Source organism: Pteropus alecto, unplaced genomic scaffold (genome assembly GCF_000325575.1).
Source record: "Pteropus alecto unplaced genomic scaffold, ASM32557v1 scaffold134, whole genome shotgun sequence".
NCBI classification, from domain to species: domain Eukaryota; kingdom Metazoa; phylum Chordata; class Mammalia; order Chiroptera; family Pteropodidae; genus Pteropus; species Pteropus alecto.
Genome location: NW_006436283.1, coordinates 10840631 through 10861644, shown reverse-complemented (window position 1 = coordinate 10861644; position 21014 = coordinate 10840631). Strand labels below are relative to the sequence as shown.

Sequence of the window (21014 nt, the reverse complement as noted above, 5' to 3'; positions counted from 1 at the left end):
ACATCTTCCATATCAATGCACACACGTAGCGTCAGCACGCCATACTGATTGCATGCTAATATGGATGCACGCCTATATAAAACTGGAAATGAGTCTTAATATGTGATTAGAAACAGATGCTAACAGAAAGAAAGGAAGATGTGTTGTCATTTTAAAGATGCACTCTTTCTGTTCACTCGATGCTTTCGAATTAGACTTGAACTTATTGTCAGTGACTCATAGGAGATTTTGCTAGGTCCTTGGTAAAATGTTTAGTGAATCTCGTCTGAGGAGCAGGGAGGGCTGGTATACTCTCTGGGTGATCGATACACAGGCATTTTTCCTCACTGGAGGGCTGTGGCCATTCGGACGGAGGCAGATAAACTAGGACACAGTAGGCATGAAGTTCAAGAACACACAGTGCATCCTTAAGAGTGCAGAGCATGGGTGGGGGCTCAGGCTTGGGAGCCACAAATACCAGGGCAGACGTTTTTGTGGAAGAAAAGGTGGAAGGGGATGGCGTGGAGGAAAAACTACCTTTAAGAAGCGGACATGACATCCCTGTAAAAGACAGGAGAAGGAGAAAAACTGCTAGGTTAGTGGGGGAAATGCTGGGTACGCAAGACAACAGTTACCACCGTGAGAAAAATCAAGCTCGAGTATCACACACCACAGGCTCCCCTTACAAAGCAGACGGAAAGCAGGAGGTAGAGGCAGTTAGCCCAGGACACAGTGTGAGGGTCAAGGAGAGAAGGAAGGTGACCCCTCAGACGGGCGCCACTCCCAGGCGTGGGAACTAACTCTTTCTTGCAGTAATGGTGGAAGGACTCGTGCCAAACCCCAGGGAGTCAAGACTCTCCCGCCTCATGGCCTTTAAGTGGCCCCACATGGCTTCACATCAACAGCTCCATTCCGTTCATGCATGTTTCTTTTGCTCTGGGCCAATCTAAAAGATGGAGCAATGCGGGTATTTGGTTAATGAAGTGTCTAGTTACCTGATCATTTTATACATAGATTGCCATTATTCCATAAATGAGAATAAAACCACCAGACCCACTTATCATTAAAACTATCGGTAAAATCATTCATCTTTTCTTGTGATGCAGAAGGCTCTTGAGTATCTCAAGGTGCCCAAGATTACTGAAAAAAAAAAAACATCAACTGGCCAGGTAGCTGCTTAACCAAATGCCAGGTAACCAGGTTTTACTTTCCGGGCATACTTCCCGTTCACCCTTCCCCTTCTGTCTAAAACAGCCCATCGCGACTCGATAATTTCACTTTCTCAAGTACTAATCTGAGAAAAATAAGTCGAAACCATCTTAAGAGAGAATTTCATACAAGTGGTCATGGCGATTAATCCTGCAAGCTGTGAGTCAGCTTCTGGGAGAAAATCTGAGAGAGAGGCTGATTTTCTGAATGCAAATTCCATAGCCTGAAAGGGTCACAACATCCCCGAGCCCAAGAGAGATCAAAGACAAACAGATTACACTTTGCACACAAGGCTTTGTCTGTGGAGAGAAGACACTGGCCGAGTCGTGAATGTGACGTCTCTTCAAACAGGTACGCATAGATTATCCTCTATGACATCTCATAATTAGGGCCCCTTAAATCTGTAATCACAAAACCTATTTATCATTGTTCTCAAAATAGGCCATTTTATTCCGATCCCAAATGCTCTATTTTAGTCTAGAGATCTTAATCTTCATCAGGACGAAAGGGAACTAACAATAGCCACCAAAACGTCCTTATTGGCATCTCGGTGATGGAAAGAACCTGAGAGGAAATGTCACCAGCGTTCCTCCCGTAACTTTCTGAGAGTTGCTCAGTCTTTGCCTGAATACCTCTGGGTACAGAGGACGACTCTGGGTTGGCGGAGGTGTCCTGAGAAGCGCACGGCATGGCTTTAGAAGGGTCCTGCCTCCAACTTCCATCTGCATCTAGGTCGCCTGCTCCTACAGGGAGACAAAACTCCTCCAGCTGTTGACGTTTCGCAGCCTTCCCGCAGCCACTCAGAAGTCTCAGCTGTTTCATGCTTGGACATGACAAGTCAACCCAAATTTCCTCTTGAAAGAAAGGCTCATGGAGTGAATCAGCCATACTCCCACAGCATCTCTCCACATATCTGCCCGAGCTCCGAGGGAGCACACCCTGGGCCGCATGCCTGGGTGTCGGGGTAGGAGGTGAGCGAGCTAAACACCTCTGCTCAGAGTGAAGATGGTAGATGTCAGCTGAAAATGCTGCCTAAATGTTAACTGCCTGGTTTTCAATTAAGTGCTGAAGACACAACAGCCATTGAATTCACTGAGTTTCTGAGCAATGACACTCTATGAGCCCTGACCTGGCTGGCTGGTTGGATGAGCTGGGAGGAGCCATAACCATGTGTCCATCAAAGCAATAGGCTTAAAGGGCAAACAAAAAAACCCAACGACCATCAACAAAAACAAAACAAAACACCCATGAGCATCCCAGCCATAGGTTCCTGGGCTTCTCTTTGGGAGCTGCCATTTTGAGTTCTCTGAGGCCTCTGTGGCCCCAAGTCCTTGGTAATGCTATGTCACACCAGGCGGGCCACCATCTTTTCCTCAATGAAGCTGGACTGGCGTCTCAAGAGCGGGAGATGCCAGTACCTGTACGAAGAACTGACTTGTGGCCTGAGTCAAGATACGTGCTCACCTAGTCACTGCTGGGTGCGGGCTGAGTAGGCAGTTCCATTTCCCCCGCACCGTGAGGCTCAAGGGCATAACCCACAGAGTGGAGGAAAAGGAAACAGCCTCGCATCTGCTATGCTACTCAGCAGCATCTCTAAGGACAAGGTCCGTGTCTTAACTCCCTATCCCTAGGGATCGTGCTTGACTCATTCACCAGATGGAATTTCTAGTACCATTTCTGTAACCACACAAAGTATGGGAAGAACGCTGGCCCATCTCCAAGAGTGACCATATTCATCACGCATATGGTTTTGCCCAACTGCTAAAGGGATTTCGGTAAATAGGGGAGGCGGACTCTCTGGGCCACAGCCGCAGAATGGCCTCTGCCAGGGATGGCTTCCAGCGTCTTCCCGGATATGTGGGCTCAGACATCCTCACCTGTGATGTCAAGGAAAGCTGGGTGAAAGCTGGATCCCTCGAGGGGCCTGATGGGTAGATTCTGAAGCATTTAGAGCAAGACCCAGGGGTCTTACTCTGGAAACATGAAGGTGGCGAATCTTACAGGGGGGTCCAGAGAGTGAGGAGTCTCAGTCTGCACAGTGAAATATCGGACCCGTTTAAAAGGCTTGAGAATTCTGTAAAGGTACAGGTAGGATCTGCAGGACTTTAGATAGAGGGACGTGAAGGAGAAGGAGGGCCTTTCCGAGGGGACGCGGGCATGATGAAAGTCATGGCGTAGGCACGGAAGGGAATGGGAAGTGTGAGTGTCACAGGGAGGGGGCCGGGGACAAGAAATGAGGGAGGAGTGTCATCCCAGACAGCGACCACGGCCCTGCTCCTACCTCGCCGAAGTCCCTTCTGTGCTTCCGTCCTCCCATCGACAAAGATGATTTTAAACATCCCCCCCAGTATTCAGTTATTTTAAACATCCCTCTAATATTCAGTTATTCAGTTATTTCCGGGGGTCGGTAAACTTTTTCTGAAAAGGACCAGAGAGCACATAGTTTAGGCTTCGGGGGTCATTCCATCTCTATTGCAGCGACCCAGCGCTGCCATGGTAGTGTAAAAGCGGCCACAGACAATAAGTGAATGGATGAGCATGGCCGTGCTAAGAAAACTCTATTTATGGACAATGAAATGAGAATTTCGTCTAATTTTCAAGGATCACAGATAATACCCCTTTTGATTTTTTTCCCCAAGCATTTGAAAATATTAAAACCATTCTTAGCTCACAGGCCACACAAAAACAGGTGGTTGGGGGTGACTGCCACCCTATTTAACATAAATCTTGGGGGCGACGGAGTCTGTGCTCGCTATCTTCACGACCACCACGGAAGAACCTGAATTTGTTTACTCGTTAGTTAACACGTCACATCCCCTTGACTTTAATAGCACGGGGATCACCTGGGGATCTTGTGAAAATGCAGATTCTGACTCAGTGAAAGTCTCAGACAGGGTCTGAGATCTTGCACTTTCAAAGAGCTTCCGGAAGATGCTGATGCTGCTGGCCCACATCCCGTACTTAAAGTCGCCTTGTCCTAGTTTGGCTTCAGATTTGGCTTCCAAGACAGAACTGAAGTTGCAAGAATCTGGAGTGCCAGGGTAGTCACCACTTTCTTTGTCAGGAGACCCCAGGAGTTCAGAACCCTTGGTACTGACCTCTCTAGGGACCCCCTGATCCTAATTCTCTGTAGGAGGACATAGTCCTCGGGAAAAACAGCAAACAGCATTATGTGTGATGTCACTCTTATTCCAGGCTTTTCTTTTTTGAAGCTTTAACTTTTTAGGTGCATAAGATAGAGAGCCATAAAGACCTGTGTCAACATGTTTCTGCCATGTCTGCGTTAGGGGCAACAGACACTGGCTCTGCCTTCTCTCCTTCCATTCCTGTCAACAGAGAGAAGCATCCTTGGTATCTACTAATCTCTTGCGGGTACCAGGGCCTGGGTACGTGTGGAGAGCTGCTCTGAACATTTAATATTAGGCTCGCCCTGCTTCTTCAACCAGCAACATCCACCCACAAGGCCACCGCTGTAGCTATAAACACAAGGCTTTTTATGTCATTTCAGGAATCCATTAGGATGGAACAGACAATTAGAATGTACAATCTATTTTTTTTTGGGGTTTCTCAACAAAGTCATTTCTACAGAAAGAGTCTCATACTCTACCGACTGAGCTATCTGGGCCAAACACAGTCATTTCTATAAGACAAATTAAATGGGAAACGTATTGCCAATGCTATAATATAAATGCATTCACTCTCCCTTACGGACTAATCATGAATTCTGTGCTGTTGCTTTCGGAGGCGTTCTGAGTTTGCTCAGTTGAGTGCCAGTGTTAACCTCTGTCGACAAGGATCTAATGAAAGCGTGAAAATGACTTCCAACACTAAACCTTGTCCTATTTCAGTTTAAGATTTTGCTTCCAAGACAGAACTGAAGTATAAAGATTAAAAATATCTCTTTCAATTGATGTACATTTTATAGATTTCTCCCCCTAACATCACACAATTCAGAAAGTAATTAAGCTATTTAGGGACTAAAAGAAAAAGGGGAGCAGAATCAATATCAGGGGCACAGAGATTTTCTGCTTAGCGTCCAAAAGGTCATTGGAAAGTACTCAGGTTTCCATAGTAACAGTAGCAGGTCTGATCATATCAACAAATAGCTACTATTTATCTGAGAGTCTCCAATGAACTATTCCCCCCCACCTCCCAATCTGGAGAAGAAGAACGTTCTGAATTAGATAAAGTCTTCAAAGACAAGGGAGGGTTTGGAAAATCCAGTTTCAACAGTGGTAAACAGAAAAATGCTTGCTTGCTCTTTCTACATCGAGCCTAGCATCAGAGTGTCATCTATGCTGATTTAAATATCTTAACTATAACAGTAATTGGATTCTATTAGCTTGTTAATTAGTAACAGGAATAATAATCTCGAAATGTTTCCATGGAAGAAATAAGAGGAGATACATATGCGATCTTGAGGCAATCTGCAGAGTCTCCAGGGTAATCCTTCTAGTAGTTTCTGGACCTGCATTTAGGATTTATTTTGTTAAATATGGAAATATGAAAATGGAGGGAGGGAAAAGTGACTCCTATGCCTGTCTTTGGGTGTGGTCAGTCTGAGAAAGCCAGGTAGAGGGCTGGGGTCATCAGTCCTTCTGGCTCCATTTCTCTATGGGAACCAGGACTGGGGAAGCAGGTCTTGGTTAAAATAAATGGCCCTGGAGACGAGGGGCGAAGCCTTAGGAGGAAGGCTCTGCCTCAGAGGAGAAGGGGATGGCAGAGCAGGGACTGTGACCTGGGCTCCAAAGCGGAGGAGCCTAAGAGCAGCTCGGTCACTTGCTTCACCTTTCTGCCTCCGCCCAGACTTCTCCCCTTCCCGTGATTTAAGACAACCCCAACTCTGGAGGTCGATGTGGGCCAAAGGGCTCAGGGGGAAGAACCAGCTGACTAATGAGCACAACACGACAATGCTCGAGCTCACTAATAACCATGGCAATGGACCAATGATGGTCAGATCCTCCGGAAATGTTTTAAACAAGGAAAAGATGTGGTTAGAAGATACGTTTTCTTCCAACTGGAAAGTTGAATGTCACCCGTAACTCCCTAGGCATGGCTCGGGATGCAAATGATCCAGATCACAAATTTTGTGAAAGATCAAAATAGCAACATGCCACCAACAGAAATACTGGACTTCCATGGAATTGGTAACAAATCAACTGTTATTTCTACTGCGACTATCCTTGTTTATACTGTGCTCATTCTTGGTGTGGTTTATAGCGAACATCTGTCAGATGTGCTCACTTGAGTCTTTAATGAGGACCCTAAGCCAAACCACTGCACCAAGGTCAGTGCAGACGACTCCTTAATGGGAGACTGTTTACTCCCCTGACAACCACTGAAACCCTGTTTTCTCCAGAGATTATCTGATCCTTTGCCAGTTACACAGAGTTCCCAATTTACGAACACATTATGTTCCAGAAATCCATCTAAATGTACATGAGAATATATTTTCCCACAAAAACAATGTTATAAATGGTGATGTTCTCACTAATATGCCTCTATTTCATAATGTGGCTGGACCAGAGGACACAAAATATGCCCACTATTTAGGGTGCAGTTTCAACACGAAATCCATTTTTTTTTTTTAGAGAAGCTCCAGAAGCTAAAAAAAAAAAAAAGTATCCTCTATAACCCAGTTTCTGCAATAAAATGCTGCTGCTGCTACTGATAATAAGAGCTAACATTTGTTTCTAAGTTTGCTTTTAGGACTCTTCTATTGACTCATTCAATCTTTAAAACACTACTATTAAGTAAATACTGCTTATTAGTCCTATTACAGTGAAGGACATGCACAGGGAGGTCATATGGTTAATAAATGACAGAAACCAGGATTCGATTCTAGAGTCCATGGGCCTAACCGGGGGTTGGTAAATAATGGCCCACGGGCCAATCAGTCTGGTCTGCTGCCTGTTTTTGTAAATAAAGTTTTATTGGAACACAGCCTCATCAACTTGTTTACATGTTGTCTGTGGCTACTTTCGTGCTACGAAGGCAGAGTTGAGTAGCTGCAACGGAGATTCCCTAATTCATAGTTACTTATTTTAAACCTATGAACTGTAAAGCCTTAAATGTTTATTATGTGACTCTTTACAGACAGTGTGCTGAGCAAGGGCTAGAGCATCCTCTGGCCACCTCTTCTCCAATGCTGGCTGTGAGTCTCACATGGGCCGTGGAGGCCTAGAAGCAGGAGGAACAGCAATCCTGAAGCCTGCCACCGTGATGGGCAGCCCAGGAGGAATCGCCCGCCAGCCCAGGGGGTTGTGATGTGTTCATTTCTCAACAAGCTTCCTGCCTCATTCCCAAAATGCTCCGCAGCAAGGCCCATGGGAACCCCACAGACGGGAGGGTCTGTTTGCTTTATTTCTGAAACATCGCTGAACGAATGAACAAATGTACGATTCATCTTTATGAATCAGGGACAGGTGTACTTCATTTGAGGCAAACATGGAACCGGTTAAAGGCCCACAGGCACACTGTCCGTGGAGATCGTGGCCAAGGGTCAGGTCTGTTCTGTCCTTCAGGCAGACGGACTACTCTAGCGGGATGGTGCGTTACAGAGTAAGGTCATTTCCAACCACCTTGGGAATTTCTTTGGCTCCTATGAGCTTCACTCACTGATCATTCTGTTGGCCAAGACTGTCGAATCAACGGCAAATTAAAAATGTTTTTTCCCATGTGAGAATACGAATGCAGTGGCAGAGTTATAAATGCTCGTGTGTTTTGATTCTTCTTTCATCGTATGGAATGACTTTTCATTCCTGGGGAAGGATCCGAAAGCCACATTTAGTTAACTCTTTCTGGAAACTAGAGCTGGACGTGGAAAGAATAACCTCGAGACTAGATGTTGTGCACTCCCACCGAGCGAGGCCTTTTTGGCCATCCTGCTGTGTTTCTCCCATTGTGATTCACCACTGACCTTTAAATTTTAAAAAAATGTCACTTAGCCGAATCCAACTGTTACCAGAGGATGGGAAAGTATAAAGAGCGGGTAGGGGAAAAGGACGAGCATGATGGGAAGTAGGTCAGGATGGCAATTATTTGGAGAGAAACACACAAAGAGGGGAGTCTGTAGACAGAGAGAAGCCATCATACTGTGGCTGGGGACTGAGACGGAGGAAATGGGGTGATGGTTAAAGAAAATCCCATAAAGAGCACCCCAATGCCAAATGGCACCCTGTTTGGGAAGGCTGGCTGTCGGCAAGAACTGCTCAAATGCTGACACAGCCTTTCTGCACTTGGCACGCTGCTTCCCAATGGTTCGGCACCGGGGAACTGTCGCAACTATCACATCTGTAAACCTTGACAAGACACCGTTATACGATTAAACCCCTGCCTAAAACCCGACCTGACTATTCTGTTTAAAAGGCAGTATGACTCAATAACAACAACAAAAAAACAAAGGATCCAATCAAAAAGTGGGCAGAGCACCTGAATAGACACTTCTCCCATAAAGGACATACGAATGGCCAACAAATATATGAAAAGATGCTCAACATCGCTATTAGGGAAATGCAAATCAAAACCACCATGAAATACTATCTCATACCTGTTAGAATAGCTATAATCAACAGGACAAGTAATAATAAATGTTGGAGAGGATGTAGAGAAATAGGAACCCTCATACACTGCTGGTGGGACTGTAAATTGGTACAGCCACAATGGAAAGCAGTATGGAGATTCCTCAAAACATAGAATTGATCTACCATATGATCAAGCAATCCTTCTACTGAGTGTTTACCCCAAAGACTGGAAAACCCATATCTGAAAAGATATTTACACACCAATGTTCAAAGCAGCATTATTCACGATGGCCAGTTCATGGAAGCAACCGAAGTGTCCTATGATAGATGACTGGCTAAAGAAGCTGTGGTACATATACATGATGGAACATTACTCAGCCATAAGAAGAGATAAAATACTGCCATTTGTGACAACATGGATGGACCTCAAGGTAATCATGCTAAGCGAAATAAGCCAGACAGAAAAAGTTAAAAAATCACATGATATCACTTACATGTGGGATATAAACCTAAAAGCAACAGATGAACAGGACAGACAGAGACTCATGGACGTGGACAACAGACTAGTGGTTACCAGAGGGTACGGGGGGAGAGGGGAGACAGATGAAGTAAAGGGGGTCAAAGATGTGGTGACAGAAAGAAATTCAACTATGGGAGGTGAACACACAATGTAAATATATATGCCTTACTGTTAAAATGTATAGCTGAAACTTATTGGATTTCGTTAACCAATGTCACCATTAAAAAAAATAAATTAAAAAAATAATAAATAAAATGCAGCACGACAGTTGTCATAAAATTCTCAGCATCTTTTTGACACCATCGTCTAGTGGGTTTCTGCTCTGTCTCTTGCAGTGTGTTTTACAAATGCTCTAAGTAAATGAGCTAATATGGATTCCAGTAAAATCTAGGAAATAGAAGCCGAAAGATGTTTAAAGAAAAAGCTGAAACACAATTCACGCACGGGCTCGGGGCTCGGGGCTCGGGGCTCGGAGCTCAGCGAGCTGGATGGCAGAGGCTCAGCCCCCCCCACGAAACTCTGCTATTCTCTCCCCTCTCCCATGCCACTCACCCCTGGCCTGATGCTCCACTGCAAAGTGCACAGGTGCCCCAGGAGGGAGGAACCAGCATGACACACACATGGCCTCTAAGCAGCCTCTGGAGACAAATGCTGCACTTCTGGCCTCAAGCCCTCTGGCCTGGTTTATTTTTCTTTATCTTTTTTTTTTTTTGAACTCTGGCCTTTATAAAAAGCTGGACTCGCTGCCCAGAAAAACAGAAAGGTTACTCACTAGGAAGCCATGGAAACGGAACATAAGAAGTGGGTTAATATTTCTCTATCAGCAATGCTAAGTCTCAGCCATTACCAAAGGGACACCATCATGATGCACCAATACTGTTTTTCTCTTAAATGCGTTCTATACCACCTGTTCCCGACCCATGGGTTGCTCATGACCCCCACTGTGCCATTCAACTCAGTAAGGTTCTTTTTAGTTCCACAGGCCTCTCTCCTGCCTGGGACATCTGAGTAGTTAACGCTGGCACTCGAGCGCCCCCAAACTCTCTCGAGAAGGACTCATCCCTCATAGGGGTGGTGTGACATTGGGGAGGGGACTCCTGTCCAGTATTCCAGGCTCCTGGCCTCTGCTGTGGGGTGGAGATGACCGTAGATAATGAAGCAAGTGAAGAAAATAAAACAAACAGACACAGAGCTGACACGGGCCCCTGAAGCTACTCCGAAGCCCAGCTTCCATCCGGGGTTGCCTCTAAATATTATAAGGCCTCTGGAATGAACTTCGTTTTATATCTGTACGTATGTAAAGTGGCAAATGGCGCCCTGTTTGGGAAGGCTGGCTGTCACCCAGAATTGCTCAAATGTTGACACAGCCTTTCTGTCCTGGCACACAGCTTCCCAACGGTTTGGCACTAGGGAACTGTTGCAACTATCACATGTATAAACCTTGACAAGACACTGTTATATGATTAAACCCCTGCCTTAAACCCGACCTGAATATTCTATTTAAAATGCTGCACAACGGTTGTCATAAAATTTCTTTCTGTCTGTCTGCCTATTTATCTATTAATCTATTTATTTTTTTCCTATTTCTTTTTCTCCTATATTTTTTAAAAGCAGAGGTTGTAAGCTGGTTCCCACTAGCCGAATCCTACCTGTGTCTAAAACAACATACATGTGTTTGACCCACTCAGAGTTCAAGTTTCAGTAAGCTACTAATAGTAAAAGAAATCAGAACATGTCATGCAAAAATCTGGACTTTTGGCTTCTCTTGAAGAACCGGAAGATTTGGCAGCACGGGACCCTCATTTGTGCATGACAATAATCAATAGGCACCGAGTAGCCATGGCTGCCACCTTTAGACGAGGCCTGCACTCATCAGCACACCCCAGTCCCCACTGCTCCATATTACCTCATCAGCCCTGAGGCCTGCTATTAGCTGCCATTTACGTGCATTATCCGTGACTCATTTCACTCATTTACGCTCCTGAGGGCATCCGGGCTTACAGCTCCTGCTTTTAAATATTTGCCATCAGCATCCACTTTAATCGAATATCAGTATAATAAAACACTTCGAACACTTTTATGTTTTACATCCTTTGGAATTCTCTCTACCTGGACATGACCTACATGTTTCTTTGGGACGAAACTTTGTTCGAGAGAAGGAAACAACAGAAAGAGGAAAATAAGACCAACATCCCATCTGTGTCGACATTTCAGTCACGGTACGGAGGCGACGTGCACGTACGTGTGCGTACGTGTGTATTACGTCTGCGTAGGGGATCCCATGGAATCCTAAGCCTGAGGAAGAGAAAGATTCAAAAAGGAGGTAGCCGGCTGCCTAGACGGAACTGCCTGTTGTATGTATCCCTCAAAAAGCCTACATGCAGGGTGATTAGAGAAAACAGAAAAAAAAAAAAGAAAAAAAGAAAAGTTGTGACTCGGAAACACAAGCCAAGTGAGTGTTTGGAGAAAAGGATGTTCATTAAGAGCCGAGAAGTCTGGGGAGGAAAGAGCAGTGGGGGTAGAGAGAAGGAGGGAAGGGAGCAGAGGGAGAACAGGGGGAGGGAGAGGCGAGGCGAATGGACCGGAGAGGGGAGGACGGAGAGCGCTGGCCTCTTCTAAAGACCTAGAGCAAATGTTCAGAGGCTGGTCCGGTGACTTATTACATCCACATGAACTCCGAAATGAAGGCCCAGGTGGCGTCCGCCGCGTGGGGGAGCACGGCCCTTCCTCCCAACGGGAGCGCGGCACTCGGCGCCTCGCCTGCCTTGCACGATGGGCAGACCGACTTCTCACGTGGAAGTCAACCGCGTCCTTTTCCAGGTCCCACTCCCTCAATGACGATAGACATAGAATGTCGAGACGGCTTGCTGGCTCTCCTCAAAGTTACGCTTTCTCAAGGAAGGGCAGTTCCAGCAACTGCACTGGTCTCCTCACCTCGAATTTCTGCCGGAGCTCCGCGTTTCCTTCCTCATCTCCTTCTGGAATGGGCACGTTGTAGTACTCACCTTCTTCTTGGTTAAGCAACTTGTACCTTTTGGAGACACAGGAGAGAAGCACAGTCAGGCGCTCTGCGTCTGCACCACCCCAGGCCCAGCATCTCCTGTCCATCCCTCTCCAGTCCAGCTGCTTCCGAAACGCATCCCGTGGGGAGACTACGGCCAGCTAACTTCATAGTCAGTGTCCGTTTTAGACTTAAACCAGCTTGTCTGCGGAATCTCCAAACGCTCTAACATTGTGAGATGACTAGCCCGTGCCTGACACAGACGTAATGGCCTTGGGCTTCCTTACCATCCACTGGCCGGCATCTTCATCAACTCCGAAACGCCGAAGGAAAGGGAGCCCATGAAGTCGTTCCTTGTTGTTCGATCCCAGTCCCAGATTTCTACGGACAGTCGTCGGTCTTTATCCGAAGGTTTTAATTTGCTACAAAAGAACACACGTACATAAACATACACACGAGGTTCTCTTGATCACGGTTTCTTGGGAGATACTCCATGCTCGTGACCTGAGCCTGAGATTATAAAAACACATGTTCAACTCTCTTACCGTGATTCCTCATTGCCAACAAAGCAGCCCCCTGGCAACCAAAGTTCTAGACTAGAGACTAGCAAACTATGACTCACGGGCCAAATCTGGCCCGCTGCTTGTTTTTGTAAATAAAGCTTTATTGCAACACACCCATAGTCATTTGTTCACAGATTGTCTATGGCTACTTTGGCTCTAGAACAGCAGAATTGTGTGCCTGCAACAGAGACTATGAGACATAAAGTCTAATGTATTTACTATCCGGCCTTTTACGGAGCAAAGCTTGCCAGCCTGTTCTATAAAACAGAAAGCTACCTTTCTGGCTGTCCACAGGTAACCTGCTTCCTGGGCTCTAGTCTACGGAGGGAACCATCTGCTTGTGCGCAGCTGCAGTCAGCGCTTTCTCACCCCTGACTTATTTGTGCCATTCCTTCCTCCCATGCCCCTCTTCCTTCTTTCCTTCTACTGTCTCCGCCTCTGAAATCCTAGCACTCCATCAAGGCCCACTTTAAATGCCACCTCTGCCAAGAAGTCTTCCCTGCTTAAAACTGAGGATGGTTTTCCCATTTCAGTGGCAATGGTGGCTTCTATGTTATTTATGTGTTCCATGTTTTAAAAAACATTCCAATTCTTACCTTACATCATCCCCTAACCCTAGAAAGACCCTAAGTTCATCGAGAGGTGGGACATACCTTACATGTTTTTATACCTTCTGTAAGAGAATTTTCGTACAGAGTACGCATGAATAATAATTTGGGGCTGGCATCACATAACTCTTGGTAAACCAAGTTACTGTCCATCAGACAGCGGTGACAAAAGCTACCTCTCCCCAACCCCAGCAGCAGTATGAGAGAGTCTTAGGAATGAAGCAGTGTTTAAAGACGTTCAAAACAAGCCTGCCGCATTATCTCCGACAACGAGGCGGGCAGTTTTGCAGTGTGCAGGGAGGGACTTCAGTCAAGAAGAGAAGACCACACTTACAAGGTAAACGACTCATTCCACTGAGGGTTCAGTGTGGAGCGGATGGTTTTGGTTTTTTGTTTGCTTTCATTCTTGGGATCAGGAATAAGTTTCAGCTTCACGTAAGGGTCTGAAAGTCCATTTGGATCCATAGGGATGAGATTTTTTGCATCTCGTACTGTGAAGAGAGAAGGAGAAAGGATCACTTTACAAAGAGAACGGAACCATCTTGCTCAGTGTCAGTACGGAGCTGAATGAACGAGACAGCAAGACGGTGTCTGAGGGGAGAGGAGGCGAGGACCGGAAGTCTCTGACCCTCGGCAACAGAAAAGCTACCTGCTGCCCCCGCCTGCCCCCCATCACCAAAGATAACGGGCCCTTTTGTGGTCAAGCCGTGAGACTCAGCATGGACCTAGACCCGAAGCATCTGTGATACCGGGGTGCCTGTGAGGAAAGAGAAACCCGAGTCCCCCCCTGCACCCACCCCGACCCGCGGAAGCAGAATGTGCACTGAGCCCCCGGGGCCAGCAGCAGCCCTTCCTGGGAGGACTGGCGCGTCCTCCCTCCCATGCCACCAGCTGGCCTGGCCCAGGCGTTGCTCCTGGGAGGAGTCTGCTCTTCTCTTTGCAAAGGGCACGATTTCCAACCTGGCTACACACTGGAATCGCTTGGGAGGGGCTCTAAAAATTCCAGCGCCCAGAAGTAGAATCTCTGAGGGCTATGATCCAAACATCGGCTTTAGAAAGCTCCCCGGGTGATTCGACTGTGCATCGGGGGCAAGAGCCGCCGGTGTGCACGGCTGTCACGCAGAATGCGCTCCACCTGCGTGCTACGGCCTGCTATGCAACGTGCAGCAGCACCTGGGACATCACCCCCGCGCTCGTTAGACAGGTAGGCAGGTCTCGCCCCCAAATGACGAACTCAGAATCCTCACTTTAACAAGACCCGCAGGTGACTCCAGTGCACATTCGAGGCTGAGAAGTACCTCCACGGGAATCCAAAACAGCTAGAATCCAAAACACCTCGCTCCCAGAGGCAGCCGTGTTCAGAGATGCAGCTGGTCAGCCTTATTACAGTGGGAGTGGCTAGTGAAACAGGTCCCTATCTTTCACTGTGATGAGAAGGGACAAAGGCCTGAGTCTGTCCACCCCAAACGTCTTCCTCATCATCTAATGGCATCTTTATCAACACGGTTGAAATTTCCCAATCACCAGGGTCCCTAACGAGCCAGGCGTCACGGGTGCACATCGAACGGGGACCGGGCTCTCAAGCCCAGCGCCTCCCACCGTGTGGCCCCCGGACCGGCAGCACCAGCATCACTCGCTGATCAGAACTCGGGGTTGAGTCCAGCGACCTGCGTGCACCAAGCCCCCAGGGGATTCTGAGGCACAGTACAGTTGGGGAACCACTGCTCTAGCCTGTCAGTAGCGGTCATCAGCATAGTTCGAGTGTTAAAATTAAGAATTTCAGAAGAACGTTCGAAGAAGGTGTTGGACTTGACGGGGGTGGAGACAGAGGAGGGGATGGGAGGCGCTAAAGGTACTGGGTCTTTGGGCACAAATGGGGGGTGGGGCGCAGCCCTAAGTGCAGAAGTCACAGACGAGCGTTGTCCATACTAGTCTGGGGACACATGGAGTGTGAAACCTGCCAGCCAACAGCCTTCTATCCTCCTTGCTTGGAGGCCTCAGCGTAGGAGGGTGACAGAGGGGACCACATCCAAATAGTCTGAGTGGGGAGGAGGCTGGCTCAGGTCTACCAGCCACAGAGAAGCTGAGCGTATGTTCCTCATAGTCCACTTATGCCTTCCAAGAAATTTTTCCCCATAAGACAATATCTATCTTCACCCAGCGGCGAGTGGATGGAGCATAAACAAGCATGAGCTTTGCAGCTCGGCAGATCCCCTTTCAAATCCTGCCTCCTTTGCCATGTAACTCCAAGCACTGGGGAACTTAAGTTCGTGAGCCTACCTTTCCTTATCTAGAACCGGGGCATATCTCTAGTGGTACAGGATTGTTGGGAGAATTCAATGAAATTATATACTATGTGCTTTATACTGTTGGTGGCTTAGAAAATAGAAGAGCCAAAAAAAAAAAGAAAAAGATCCCATTGTGCGAGCGCCCACTAGGCCCCAGGCACAGTGTTTTGGACCAACCCCACGACCCACGATTTCAAAATTTTCAATGAGGCAGGTGATCTCCAGGGGAACTGGCTGCCTGAGAATTCCCCCAAGCTCAGGCAGAAAGATTTTAATGCAATGCATAAGATCTAGTCTCCTCAAATGGCAACCCACGTATCACAAAAGATTAAAAATTTGAGCACAAAAATAAAACTCTCCCACAAGGAATGAAAATGAGCCCAAAGTCTCTCTCCAATTGAGCACTGGAATGAGAATCAGATGCTTTTTGAAAGGCGGAAAAAGCCCTAGAATGTCTAACACTGAGGCTACATCCCAGATAAGCTCATAAAGAACCATCGAAGCTGCCAACAGCTCTGCCAGTTGCAGAATAATTGTGGGCGCGGGCCTTATCATCTTCAATTTATAGTCCTGACAGCCAGCACACACAAAATCATTTAAGGCTGATCTCTTCTGAATGGTGACGAGTTAAAATCTCGATAGGATTTAAAGCTGTGGGCTTCCTCCTGTGATACTACCTTTTAAGTTGAAAAATTTTAAAAGCTGTCAATTGCAAATGTCATTGATGCAGACAGTGAGTGGGTCCCAATCCCAATTTCTTATTGCATGGTGAACAGCCGCCGGATGTGCGACTCACTGCATGCTGGGACACCTGACTCAGGACTGGGTGTGAGTAACTTGGAGTCCCACTATGACTCAGAATGTGGGCTCAGGGACCAGGCTGCCTGCGTCTGAATTCTGGCTCTGCCACTTCGTGGCTGTATAACTCCGGGCAAAATGTTTAACCGCTCTGTGCCCCAGTTTCTTCACCTGGAAAGCCATTCCTCACTATGAGAATTACGTCGGTTCATATGTGCAAAGAGCTTAGGATGGTGACAGGCGCATGAAAACAGCCCCGTGCGAGTAGGGTCATTGCTGGTAATAAAAGCTCCTGGCCGAGAACACAACCCCGAGGCTTAGATGTTCAGAAACTGGACCGACAGCTTATGAACTGGCAAGCACATGCCGTGAAGAACATTGCGATGTGGAAATTTTCTAACGTGGCTGCACATGCGGGGTGCCCGCAACGTCTTAAACGAAGTGGCAGTGTGGAGGGGGTCACTGACGGGGCGGGTGTGGGGGAGCTGGAGGAGGCTAAGCTCGGAAAGAGCGGAAACAAGTCGGGGAGTGGATGAGAAGACGGGCTAGAGACACGGTGATGCGGGTGTCAGAGGCGGTGAGGATGCTGCCCCGGCACAGGTGCCACTGGGGCTGTGGGTCTCGACCTGAGCTGTGCGCTGGAAACACCTGGCATGTTTGAGTGGAACACGGATGCCTGGGCCTCCGCACCCCCAGAGAGTCTGATTTAATTGCTCTGGTCTGTGGCCCAGGAATTGGCGCCTCGTAAGCTTCCCAGTTGAGTAGCATGCGAAGCCATTCGATGCGCCTGGCGGTCATTCTCAAAGTGTGGTCTCTGGACTGGCATTGCCGGCATCATTTGAGGACCAGACCATGTTTCATGTTAAAAAAAAAAAAAGTAATAATCTACTCACTTTTTAACACTCAAGGTTTCAAAAAGTTATCACTCAAACCTGATCACTGTGGTGAATGGAAAACCAAGATTGTCTGCCATAAATAGGAAGTAACCATAAAAGTAAATACAATGAAAATGCAAGGCTCCCTTATTTCCTCCTGCTGATACAGTTGCCCGAGACCTGCTCTTAGTGACAAAGGGGACATTAACGAGCCTTGAGAGTGTCTAGTTAGAGTGTTAAGGATATTCCAGGCCCAGATAAGAGACTTTCTCTAAGGTTAAAACCAAGATGGAAAGAAAACTGAAAAGGGAATAACTTTCTCGCCATGCCATTTAATGCTTTTCAGTGTCAGTTCCGTACCTTCAGGAGTCATCTCAAGCGTGACCGGCCCCGCCCGCATGGGGGAAGCGGGTTGGGGGCGTGCCCATTTTGAAACAGCGGGTTGGGGCACATTCCATAGTCTACGAGCACCCGTGGGTCTCAGAACAGGCTCTGCACAGGTCCCACGGCTCGATTCTTGTCTTTCATCTTCTACAAGAACCGAACTGCTTTGACCCACAGAATTAAGATCGGAAAAACAACACAACAACAACAACAGAATGCTACTTTGATAAATAAACTATGGAGAATGACATTCCCCCACCCCTCATCATGCTGGCTCAAATTTGGCACGGTGGGCGGTCTCTGCACACAGCAGCCCCACGTTTCCTGTGCTCACTCAGTGGCAGAGGCATTAACTGTGCTGAGCCGAGCCTGTGCAGATGAGCCCCGAGCCCCGAGCCCCAAGCCCAGAGGGGAAGCAGGCAGCGGGAACGCTTTGCCCTCACATCTCATTAGAGGTCCTGCAGGCTCTGTGAGGACACATCTGCTGAAGAAATCCATCTGGGCCCTGGGATTCGCCGTTTGAGAACGAACGTCTGTTTTGTGATTCCAGAACTTTAATAGAAATATAGCATCGGATTATCTGGCCATCTTTTGGCTTGAGGTGCCTGTTTTGAGATCAGCTGTCGAGCCCGGCACTGAGAAAAACCAGTCCAATTGAAAGGTTATATAACTTCCTGATAATGTAAGACATCATCTCTGGACAAAACCCACTTGAACGAGATTATGAAGACTGAGAAATGGCCCCGTGGTGCTGCAGAGGCACCTGGCAGAGGCGACGGGCCGAGCCCAGAACACATGTCAGGAATGAGTGTTCGGGCGTGTGGCTCTCATCATGGGCCCCGCGGGCTGGGCAGCCTTAGCCAGACTCGGGCACCTCCATCACCAGCATCCCACGGTACCTGGAACAGCCGACAGTTAGGAACGAAGCCGGGGTTTTGTCAGGGGCCTGCCTGATGGGGGAAAGAGGAGATGTGGATGCAGGTGGGTGGGTGGGCAGGAGGGAGCGACCGCCATATTTTCTTGGGCACAGGCAACCTAGACCCACAAAGACTTGCAGTCGAGTGACTGTGTAATGTGCATTTGAGGATACAGTGTGACAGGCTCACTGTCCTCGGAGAGAGGCTGCAGATGGTGGCTGGCTCCTCAGGGGACAGCCTAACATAGCGACTAGAAGCTGGGTTCAAATCCTTGCTCTGCCACTCATTAGCTGTATGACTTTGGACAAGTCACCCCACTTCTCAGTTTGCTCATCTGTAAAAGAGGCACAAGAATGGTGCCTGACTCACAGGGTTGTTTTGAAGACTAAACGAGTTAACAGACATGAAGCATTTAGGAGAGGACGTGGCACAAATGAAGTGTTACGCAAACATTTGCTGTTCTCACTAACAGTCATGTCAACAAGGGTTTGCTATCTTTATTAATCGCCGTCACCGCCAGCACCTCCCAGGAGGCTGGGTTGCTTCTTCAGGTTAAAGAAACCTAGGAAGTTAGAGGGACAGTTCGTATAGGACCGGAATTTCCAGACCTCAGGGTGAGCTGGAGTTCAACAGGCAGCTCCTCGTTGTTCCAAAATAGCTTAGAATTCAGAACATTAATGCAATCCTTGATCCATTCAGAGGGTGGTCCAGATGGTCTCATGATCCAGAGAATATATGAAGTGTAATAATAAAATAAACACCCGTGAGATCACCACCTAACATAAAAGCTAGATCAGGGCCATCACTGCCGAATCCACCTAGTGTCTTCCTGCCCGTGCCACCTCCCTGTCACCCTGTGGACTCTCGCCCTCACTCTGAGGCTGTCTTAGGGTACTGGGACTGGGCACAGGGCATGTGGAGGCACCGACGGATTCAGCCATGACACATAAACGCAAAGCTTCGTTGAGGCCACAGCTGAATCCCCTTCGCCTGCAGACTGAGTTTGTCCACACTGACCCACAGTAACCTTGCCCATCAGGGTTCATGTCTGTATAGGGACATTGTTTGGTGATGCGGAAATATCAAGTACGTCCAAATCCAAGGACACAATGGCCCTTCGAATGCTCTGTTTTGCTTTAGAAAATACTTCTCTATTTTTAGTGCCTTTTCCCCAGCTCTAAGAACACCTCTGTTCATGGTTTCTGTTTGAAAGCCAACAACAAGGACAGAGGCTCATGACGGGGGCTTGCTGCAGAAGTCAGCACTGTTCAGTGTGCTGACTCAGGGACCCCCGCCCACCGCCACCCTTGCTCGACAACAAAAACACGAGTAAACAAGAGTCTGTAATCCGCCCCCGCATCGTGCATAAGCAAGATTGATGTTTTCTGACCCTACAGAGAAAACAACCACCACACAAAGACTCCTCTTTGTTTGAAGTTACCAACAGCAGAAGAAAGATGCTGAGGGCACAGGGGAGTGTGGACAACAAGCGAGGGGTTAGTGCCTGGGGTGAAAAGGACCTGGTGTCATCTAACCTCAGGAAACGGTGATGGCGGCTTCCCAGAGCCAGGAACCAAGTCTTAGAGCCAACCCAGAGAACTAATTCTGATCATTGTTAGACAGCCACAACGCCTTCTTTCAAAGAACTGTAGACCTGTGATTTCTTTTAAAAATACAATCACATTTGAATATGTTTCGCGTCAGAGGAACTTCACGGGTTATTTCCAAGAGGTTTGCCTTTAGAGAGAAGGCAGAGGTGGGTGTGCGTACGTGATCTCTCACTTCTCCCTTGAGAACGGCTGATTTGGACCACGTGGCAGTGGGGATGTGGCTGCCAGTGGAGGATTTGAGAACGGCTGATTTGGACCACGTGGCAGTGGGGTGGCAGCCACATCCCTGACCCTATCGTACCCAGGGAGCTAATGAACATGACGATGGTGACAGGGATGGTAAGGGACAGCATTCCTGGAGAGATGACTAGGGGGCTGGCACCGTTTTCAGTTCTTTGTAAGGAGACACTATTCCTAAGCCCGTTTGCAGATGGGGGGTCTTGAAGCACAGAGAGGTGTTTCTACCTGCTTGCCACGCAGGCTGACAGGCGGCCAAACCGGGATTAGCGTGTTAATTGTATAAAACCCAGCTTTTGCTTGTCATTGGATAGCAATGACCGGAACAAGCCTTGCTCTGGGTGGTAAAGCTGGCCTCAGCGAGGAGGAGATCGGGGCAAGTTTGCCCAGGAGAACGGGGAGGAAGAGACCGCACCCCCCTCCAGTGGAGGATGGGAGACTGCAGAGCACGAGGGGTGAAGTGAACACAACCTGGGGGCAGCGGTGGGTGTACCTCAGGGCG

General features: G+C 47.8%; 1 protein-coding gene across 1 annotated transcript in view; it reads right to left on the bottom strand.

Annotated features, from left to right (window-relative positions):
• The window catches only part of PRKCA (protein kinase C alpha), a 378887-nt gene that overhangs the window by 67288 nt on the left and 290585 nt on the right, over window positions 1-21014 (bottom strand). The window contains exons 6-8 of the mRNA XM_015589706.2: window positions 13738-13894; window positions 12520-12654; window positions 12166-12262 (exon numbers count right to left, since the gene is read on the bottom strand). Coding sequence (XP_015445192.1) covers window positions 12166-12262; window positions 12520-12654; window positions 13738-13894 — 389 coding nt within the window. The remainder of the gene's footprint in view (window positions 1-12165; window positions 12263-12519; window positions 12655-13737; window positions 13895-21014) is intronic.